The sequence below is a fragment of the Cibotium barometz genome, chromosome 19 (genome assembly GCF_041138505.1).
Source record: "Cibotium barometz isolate CiBa-2024 chromosome 19, ASM4113850v1, whole genome shotgun sequence".
Classification (NCBI taxonomy): domain Eukaryota; kingdom Viridiplantae; phylum Streptophyta; class Polypodiopsida; order Cyatheales; family Cibotiaceae; genus Cibotium; species Cibotium barometz.
Genome location: NC_141064.1, coordinates 41,025,723 through 41,035,899, shown reverse-complemented (window position 1 = coordinate 41,035,899; position 10,177 = coordinate 41,025,723). Strand labels below are relative to the sequence as shown.

General features: G+C 39.0%; 1 protein-coding gene across 1 annotated transcript; it reads right to left on the bottom strand.

The window, feature by feature from the left end:
• Nucleotides 1-1,621: 1,621 nt before the first annotated feature.
• On the bottom strand, nucleotides 1,622-6,018 carry LOC147628598 (potassium transporter 5-like). The gene is made up of 8 exons (XM_086813794.1): nucleotides 5,732-6,018; nucleotides 5,359-5,590; nucleotides 4,841-5,092; nucleotides 4,119-4,379; nucleotides 3,941-3,993; nucleotides 3,357-3,471; nucleotides 2,901-3,155; nucleotides 1,622-2,790 (listed from the first exon to the last, which is right to left on the bottom strand). Exons 1-8 carry the CDS (start codon nucleotides 5,840-5,842, stop codon nucleotides 1,799-1,801), a joined length of 2,271 nt encoding a protein of 756 aa, XP_086669920.1. The 5' UTR covers nucleotides 5,843-6,018; the 3' UTR covers nucleotides 1,622-1,798.
• Nucleotides 6,019-10,177: the final 4,159 nt, after the last annotated feature.

Sequence of the window (10,177 nt, the reverse complement as noted above, 5' to 3'; positions counted from 1 at the left end):
ATCACATTGAAAACTTATAACTTTTGGCGACAATAATGCAAAAGTATTCACCGTCTATCAATTAAGCATAATCTCTACTCTTTATTTTTCTATATTGTAGGCATCCGTAGATTTCTTTTGTAACTTCCTCAGCAACATTGAAGAGCTTACCTTTCTAGCTTGTTGCATTCATGCAAATGTTATGGCTCTTTTGTGAGGTTGTGAATATGCTATCCTTAAGTAAATTGATGGTTCACTAGTATAAGTGGGTTTGAGTTAGAAGGATAAAGTATTTCTCAATATAGTGGGTTTGAGTTAGAAGGATATGGTATCTCTCATAGGGGGTAAGTCACCCAAATCTTTTTTTGTGTGGTTATCCTATGGGATTGATGACCACCATGGTCAAGTTAGAAGGTTTCTCAACACTAAGGTTTTTACTATGATTTAAATAATTCTGGCAGTTTTCCATTTCTTTGGCGACGTAGTACTTGTGGCCATGTCAAGGATACCTTGACATGTCAAGGGTACCTTGTTTGTGATAAGATTTGTCTCTTTCATAGCACACTCAAAGAGGCGTGCATTTGTTTTGATGTTTAGATAGATAGAGATGTCTTCTTTATGCTTGTACGTTTATATCCATAAGTGCATGTGTAAGGAAGAGTATGTAGATCAATGATGGTATACCATGGCCAAAGCCCTTTGATGCTCCAGTGCCGTCTTACAAACAATGGGTGCTCCAATGCCATCTTACAAACAATGGGTGCTCTAATGCAGTCTTAGAAAAGGTGGGTGTGCATATTTGAGCAGGTAAGATGATAAAGTCAGGCAGGTGAAACCATGTTAACCTATAAAATGGTTAACAGCATGGATGAGTCTCCTTACCTTCAAAAAGTTGTATTCTCGAAGAACAAAAGGCATGGTGTAGGAACATAGAAGAGAAATGCTCTTCATGAATGTTTAATTGGGAACATGGCCAAAGTCCTCCACTGAATCTATACATACCTAGATGTGCCCAAACTCACCTTTTACGAACATGCATGTTATATACTCATGGTAGTCAACCAGATACTACGACATCCCCACTAACGTCATCTGTGCCCAATAGTGGGTGTAGAACTCTGCATCAAGATATGCTCTCACACACGCACTCCACACACACACACATAAGAGCATATATTCACACAGCCCTTCATACTGAGTTTCTATTAAACCTCTAGATATGCAAGGCACACTCAGCCATAATGAACCCTAGCACTAAGGGAAGTAGCAAATAGAAAGAATTAGTACAACAAATCACTGAATCTATGGCTAACACCTTCATGATTGTGGTTGTGGCAACCACTCTCTCTCTCTCTCTCTCTCTCTCTCTCTCAACATTAGAAACCATAAAAAGAATTTTAGGCTAAACCATCATCTCAGAGATGCTCTAATTATGCATAGTGCCCAAGATACATGCATGGTACTATGGCACCCCTGCTTTGCTTCTTTAAGTGCACAAACATCCTAGAGAACTAAACCATTATCATCCCAGAGAAGCTTTGACCATTATCATCCCAGAGAAGCTTTGAAGGAGATTAAACTTCTTTAAGTGCACAAACATCCTAGAGAACTAAACCATTATCATCCCAGAGAAGCTTTGAAGGAGATTAAACTTCATTATTTATGTTAGCATTCGTGCCAAATGACATGTACATAATTATGCATTCAAGAAACATATACATGGTACTGTGACCTTGCCTTGCATCAAACACTAGCCACAAAAGAGTATAATAGTGTAGTGCAGTGTTATTTGTGCATATGATAAAACAAGCATACGAACTCATATGCTATAGGTTATGCCAACTTCCATCAACCTCTTGTGTGGTATTTGAAGTGCAACTCTGCTCTTTCTACATATGCGCTGCAAGCAATCATAGAGGACGTTCACCACAATCTTCTTCCCAATCCAAGCATTCTGTGAAGCCTCCACCAGACTATTTCCAAGAAGGTAAGTCACCCCTTCTCCTCTTGCCCTTCGCAGGAAAGCTATCTCCTTGTTTATCTCTTCTTTCCTTTCCTCCGCCTGCGTGGTACTTGTATTAGTCTTCCTGTTTACCTCTTCATGGCTTTCCTCCACACCATATGTAGTGATGTGGGTCATGCTGTCTACTGCACTATCTGATAATTCAGCTCCTTGGTCCAACAGCTCAAGCCCATCACCCTCTGTTTTTACAAATCTTTCCAAGCTCTCCATCAACAAAGCCTCGAAATCCCCATGCTCAATCGGTGCATCCATGTATCCATACCTCACCACACTTCTATACATCTTATACTCCTTGCTTCCTACCCTTCTCACCAAGAACCTCTCCTCTGCTGGCACTCTTGCAACAGCCAAATGTTTCACAGACACCAACACTATTACTGAGTGTAAAGCCCTCAGGTTTTCCACAAAATGATCAAATATGGGAGGCACTCCATGCACTAGCTGTGTATACATTAGCCCTAACCCTGGCACCCTGTTTAGCCCTAAATCACTGTCTAATCTGCTCACTAACGAGTTTATAGAGACTTTGTTTTCAGATTCATATCTGTATTTCTTGCTTGTGACGTACTGCCACACTGCCATAGTCACTACCAAGAAGGACGAGAAAGCCAATGGCAGCCAGCCTCCTTGATCAAATTTGTACAGATTGGCTGTGAAGTAGAGCATCTCAACAAACGCGAAGATGGAGAAGAAGGCAACCACACGGTAAAGCTTTGTCTGCCATATCATGAGCATGATCAGGGTTAAGAGACTGGTTGTCACAAGCATCACAGCTAAAACAGCAATACCTGCACGAGCAGAAAATGCCAAACATTTCATAATGCATGCATGAGTATACACATCAGTGCATATGTTCATATGTATACATAATTGTAGAAGAAACATGTAGTCAACATACCATAGGCATTCCCAATATATGTTGTTGTCTTGAAGACACCAGTGACAATCACACACAGAATCATCAAGATCCAGTTGATCTCAGGTATGTACACTTGCCCCATGAACTTTGATGACGTGTGGACCACCTTCACAGTTGGAAAGCACCCAAGAGCAAGAGACTGCTCTACTATGGAGAATGTTGCAGATATCATGGCTTGACTTGCAATTATGGCAGCTGCAACAGCTACCACAAACATTGGCCAGAAAATGGGTTCTGGAAATAACAAAACAAGGCATTCAATTAGCATAAGGGTAAGATCTCAGCGTTGTTTAAATGCTATGTTGTATAGGCATGTACTTACATTATTATGTATAGTAAGCTATAACCACTTTTTATTATAGAGTTGTTGCTGTTATCAAGATGTTTGATTCTTTTTCTCATAACAAAGAGAGTAGGAAATGCTAGATTCTTTGCCTGGAATTGACTTGTAAAATGTTTGGCTAACATCCTCGGGATGTCTTAAAAGGTAAGCCCCCTGGCCAATGTAGGCAGCTAATAGGGAAGGGTATACAATTGTGGTGAATGCTATCTGCAATCACAATGCCCCTATCAGAAAATTGCAAAGAAAGCAAAGGAATTTGTAGCCAGAAGCAATGAAGCTGCACATGAGCACCAGACTTGCAGCCACATGCATGGGCACATGCTACACCATCAGAAGCAAACGATCAAAGGCACAAGAGTTGACCCTTCATACGTGTGGGCACGTTCTACACCAGCAGGGCACAATCCATTAAAGACTAAAGAGTTGATAATCATACATGTGGGCACATGCTACACCATCACAACAGAAAGCATCTGAGATAGAAAAGCACATGTTACAACATGGTATGTGTGAGACTTGATCCATGCTACGCATTCACAACACAGTCATCCAAGGCACAGGATTGATTTTTACACATGGGTACATGCTAAATGAATAGCTTGATTGGGGGGCGCTTAACAGAAAGTAATGCAAGACATAGAGTTGATGTTACATGTGTACGTGCTATATGCATTACCTGAATGGAGGGCACGGAGAAGTGTCCCAAATCAGCAAACATGGCCTCTGTGCCTGCACTTTATCACAAGATAAGCATGATTAACTCTCTGAAGAGCTGCATACATGATATTGTTTGGAATATAAATACTCTTACATCTTTAAAGTGGCCAGTGGCCAAGGCAATGCAGGGAGCTAACCTGTTATGGCTAGCACTATGCCACCCAAAGAGATCCAACCTTGCTTTCCGTTTCTTTTGAAATACTTGACAATATAGTAAGGGTTGAATGCTCGAAAAATGCTCGCATCATGCTTGAAGATGTTGTAGATGCCAATGAGACCAATGAAAGCAAACCAGATCAGGACACACGGAGCAAACAGAAATGCCACCTTGCCAGTTCCGAACCGCTGAAGGCTGAATAGTAGTACTAGAATGGCAATGGAAATAAGAACCACATGGTCTGCAATGGAATGTGCTTGTGTCAACATTTTTTTTTTTGAGTTGAGATTTCAAGGGATCACCACCTTAGTTCAGGAATTATATAAGTTGAATAGCAACCACCATAATGCAGCTTCATTTGGGATTGAAAACCAGCTTGGTTGGTTTGATACACTAGTTTAATTTGATCTTTCTTAGAAGGAACATAGTTCATTGGGTCTGATGAACACACCCATGGGTTCTTTTTGGCTTGCCATGGGTAGTAGGCAGACACCCATTTGTCCAAACAAAAGGACTCAACTTTACACACACACACAAACACACACAAAGTGACATTTGCAACCACGTTCCCCTTGAATCACTCTCAACAGCCAGCACCATTTGGTACCATACTATGTAGAACACTGCCTGGTACGTTTGAGACCACACCAGAAAAAGAAATGGCAGGCCTGTATTGTTTCCCACACTTTTTATGATGCGTACCGGATATAGCCGGTGTCAGTACACCATCTCCAATGACTGCACATGTACCGAGGAGGGTCACAAGCAGCAAAACCCTCTTGCCCAAGTTACTTCCTTCTAATGCCTCCTTGATTTTTGCTCCTCTTTCGGACTCTCGGCTGGGGAGTTGCACCTTATGTCCACCGAACAGTACTTCATCTTCTACTTGCTGGTTTTGAAGCTGGCTAACTTTTGCATGCTGGCAAATAAGCGAGTAAAGCGCAAAAGTGCCACCTACATTGACATTATTATCAGAGCAATGTGAGCCTACATCCAGTAAGAAAAACTATGCATCACACTTGAGGTACATGTGACACTATCATCAGAGCCTACATCCAGTAAGAAAAGCTATGCATCACACTTGAGGTACATGACACTCTGCAATGGTGGTAGTTTGTGCAGAATAACTATGTATCACAGTTTATGCTATGCAAGATGGTACTTAGTCTATGCTATGCATGATGGTGCTTCCTTCATGGACTGTTTCCTTATACTCTTACCATTTCCGTTGTCGTTGGCCCGAAGCACGATGAACACATACTTGATGAGAGGGATGAGGGAGAGTGTGTAGATGATAAGGCAGAGTGCCCCCAGCACATCCTCCTCCTGGGGCAGATTGTTTGAATCCGGGAAAGTGCTGCTGTAGACATACAGGGGTGATGTGCCCACATCACCATATATCACTCCAATGCTTTGGAAGGCCAACCGAAGTATTAATGCTTTTGATAAAGCCTGCATTAGAGTCACAAGAAATGCCTTCAATAGCTACTTCAAATACTTATCATTAGTTGATTGACTGATTGATTAATCACTTGGTTTTTTAAGCTCTAATGAAACAATAACCAAGGGATTGAAATGCTAGTGTGTACAAACCTTGGTAGAACTGTGCAGGCCAGGGACATGGTTGGACTCCATATCCAAAGAGTCCACCCTGCGGAGTGGCTCGCTGCGTCCATCGCTAGCAAAAGTATCCGTTTCTTCCATAGTGATAGAAGGTGTTTCGCTCTGCTAGCACGCAGATGAAGGTGGCAGTTGATATACCATAATTACAGTAAGCACTTAGTTAACCATGCTGAGAGAGGGTTTATTTTATGGATTAAGAATAACCCTTTTTCTGTTTCTCCTGACGAACTCCCATCATGTACTTATATAAGTATATATAGGCATTATTATTCCAATCAATAATTGATAGAACCACCACCACCCTTCATGTGCCCAAGCCAGTCTTTCTATATTCCAAGGCGTCGATGTTGCCCACGCAGACTAGTGGGGCAATGGGAAGCTTCTCAAGTAACCTCCTTTTGCCACGCGGCAGCTTCTTGAAAGTCTTCCTTTATATATCCTTTATATAATATACAGGTAGCTTGACCCATCGTCCCTTGATCCATCTTCCATGATATATTTTGCTACTAAATATATATAGAAAAAACTACTTTGCTATTTTTTGTGCCATGTGTGGCAAGGGGCAAAGTACACATATATACATACATACATACATACATACATACCATATGTAACAGGAGTGGCAATCTTAGCCAAAATTCCCAAGAATATTTCCTCTTCAATTTTTTGATAGTATTTTTCCTTAAATTTAGGCAATTAAAAAAACACTTGCTACTAGATGGAGAAGAAACATCCTTCTTTATTTCTATGTGCTTTTAATGGAACTTTACACTCTCCTAATTATAAGTTCATGAAAATGGCTTCAATACCTTTTCATGATGCCATCTAACACAAAAACATATGGCGATTTCAAAAGACCTTCTTTATAGGTCTGGCGTAAATGGCAATTTCAAAAGACCCTCTTTGTAGGTCTAAACACCTTTCTTACACCCTTCACCAAGTCAATTACCTTGTATCGTTTTATGCATTCATTCTCTTAGTATGTCCCATGACTTTAGTATGCCTCCCCTTTTTTCACATAGCCATTACTTGACCTCCTTTATAGACCTTATAAACATTAAACCTCCTTTAAATAAGTAATGTAAACATTAAACCTCCTCAAACATGTAAATCCAAAGCTAACAACATATGACATCAGTCTCACATTTATATAAAACCATGTTTTTTTAAAGATGACTCATTTATCAAGATTACCAACTAAAAGTATCGCATTAGGTACCATCTTTAACCTCATTTATGATTGTATTTACGTAATATCTTGTAACTTATAATGGAGACACTAGATGTGACATCACATATTTAACGTTACACTTGACCTTTTGCATTTAGAGACCCAATGGGTTTATTTGACTATGTATTGTAGAGATCTCACATATTTAACATTACCTGATCTTTTGCATTGTAGAGACCCAATGGGTTTATTTAACGATGTATTGTAGAGATCTTTAACATTACATGACCATTTTCTTTGTAGAGATCTAATGGGTTTATTTAACGATGTATTCAAGACAACGTCAATGTCCTTACCAAAGTTTAAGGGGTCATCATGCACGATGTTACATGAGTGCACAAGATGCCAATATTAAGAAGGTTTACTTACATCCTTAAAATAATTTAAGAATGTTTACTTACGATCTTAAAAGAATTTAATAAGGTTTACTTATAGTCATGCAAAAATGATATGTGTATTTATTTACAACCTATTATTTTAGTACCCTTTGCACTAAAGGTTTTCTTATAAGATATTCTAAGGGTTATACACCTGGAAGATCCCTTGGGGGCATCATGTATGATGTCACATGAATTTAAGCTGCCAATATTAAAGAAGGTTTACTTACAATCTTAAAATAATTCATACATACCAAAAATGATTTATGTATTTATTTACAAAACCCATGTATACATACCTACTATTTTATTACTCGTTGCACTCAAGGTTTTCCTATAGTTAATGCCTTGGGGAAGATCCTTGCAAAAAAACAAAATGAGGTATAAAAATATCTTGCAAGAATTACCATGGAAACTTGGATAACCAAAATGAGGAAAATCTTTAAAGTTTTGAACAAGATAAAAGAGAAGAGGTTCTTGATGGTTTTCTTGCATGAATAGAATTGACTGTTGGCTTCTTCCTCTCATGAGCTTCTTCTCCACCCATATCTTGTGAGACAAGACCAATCTTACCCACATGGTAACGAAAGCCCAATACTTGTAAGATGGTGATAGAATTTAGAAAGTGGCCTTACCTTGAGCTTAATGCCAAATAGAGAGGTCACTAATCTCTTTAAATTTCGTAAGACAAGAACTAGTGGCCTGGGACTATTTTTAAGCTTTCTTTGGCCTAGTGTGAAAGCTAGTCATTTGTATATATAAGTCAATTTTGACATCAAGCAAATACACATTCATTCCCTTCACTCACTTATGAGCTTTCCCACTTTTACTCTCTTCCTTGTTTGTATTATCTTGAATTCTCCAATGCTAGATAGTTTCCTTCTTGAATAGGTTTGATTGTAGGCTTCTGCATCCACCTTTTGTGAGAGAACCATTATAAAGGCTATCTCCTTCTTATCTCCATCTAGGCAAAGGAAGATCTACCTTCACTCCCTTAGCAAAGGAAGCATTCTGGTGTGGCGAGGAAGTGGTACATGAGCTAGCATACCATATGTGAAGTTGCATTTATGGCTCTACGATAAAGTACTAAATAACACTTGAGTCAACAAAAGGATGAGGTAAGCTCTTGACTTGAACATGTTTGGTGCCACTAATGGAGAAAAGGCTAGTGCTTAGATCTAATTTTGCATCTATTCGAAGCTATTGAGATCACCCAAATATTGCTTGATGTTGATTAAGAGGTCCCATATTCCAAAAATTATATGGTTTTAGAGCTTTAAATGTGTTTCTTTTATTGCTTTTAAGTTTGTTTTGAGGCTTGTTTTACATTAGGTTAACATTCTACTTGAAAGACTGGAATTGGAAACCCTACTTTCATTGTGATTTGCATCAGATTTGAGCCTAAGTGGCTTATATTTGATTACATTAATCCAAGAAGTGTCTTTTATTTGATTCACTTCAAAGACATAAGCCTTCAACCCCAATTAAGTGGATTAGGGTGTGATTATTATTTTTTCTTTGATTTTGTTCATGAATTGTAAAAATTGATAAGTGCTTATAGCATTTAGAATCAATTAAAATTAATTAAAAAAAACTTAGTCACTTGTACACCCATAATTAGGATTCAAAGAACCTTAACCAATCCCATACAAGTCTAAGGAACCTTGAAAAAACTTAAAAACTAGGCAAAAACACCTCTCGCATAGGAGACACGAGTCTATAGTCACAAACAAACAAAATTCGTGAGCGTGAGCTATAACAGATATAAGGTGTGAGCGAGAGCTATAACACATGATGTCAGTGTAAGTTTAATATACATGAAACATGAGTCAACTAAGATGTGAGTGTGAGTGTAAGGGTGGTAGTTGTACCTAGTATTATACTAGCAAATTAAACTTGCATCATTGAGGACTTGTAAAAGGACACACCTGCACATGTCCCATATATTTGCATATGGTACTAGCCTTGCCTGCTCATGGGAAGTGGCTGTTATTATAAATGGATGTGAAATCAACACATTTTTGAATGGCCATCTCAAGAAGGAGGTTTATGTGGTGCAACCACTTGGGTTTGGGATACCTAGTTCAAAAAACAAAGTGAGCAAACTTTGAAGGACATTGTATAGACTGAGATAGTCCCTTAAGCATGGTACCAATTGATAGATTCTTCTTTTGTTTGGTCTTTCTAAAAGCTCGTCAGATGCAAATTTATATACTTTCTCTGAGTGGGCCAGCTACATGATCATTATCGTATATGTGGACAACCTCATCATGAGACAAGGAGCCATCAAGAGAGGATTTGACAAACAAATGAGATGTTGAGTTTAATATGATAGACCTTGGGGATTGAGATCTAGTAAGATTCAAATGAAATCTTCGTTTCTCAGCAAAAGAGTGTAGGGAAAATTTTGAAGGCATCTGGCGGCATAGCTGAGTGCAAGTTAGTGAGTACACCCATAGAGGTTGATGATAGACCTTGGGGATTGAGATCTAGTAAGATTCAAATGAAATCTTTGTTTCTCAGCAAAAGAGTGTAGGGAAAATTTTGAAGGCATCTGGCATAGCTGAGTGCAAGTTAGTGAGTACACCCATAGAGGTTGATGAAAAGTGTTCTATGGAAGATGCTTCTTCACTTGTGGATATGAAGGAGTACAGGAGGTTGGTGGAGAGTTTGATCTTTCTATGTAATACATGGCTTGACATCAGTTGGTGTCCTTTAGTAGATTCTCACATCAAGCCCACGAGAGAGCCACTAGAAGGTAGGTATGTGGGGTGTTCAAATACATCAAAGATACATTATGTATGGCAT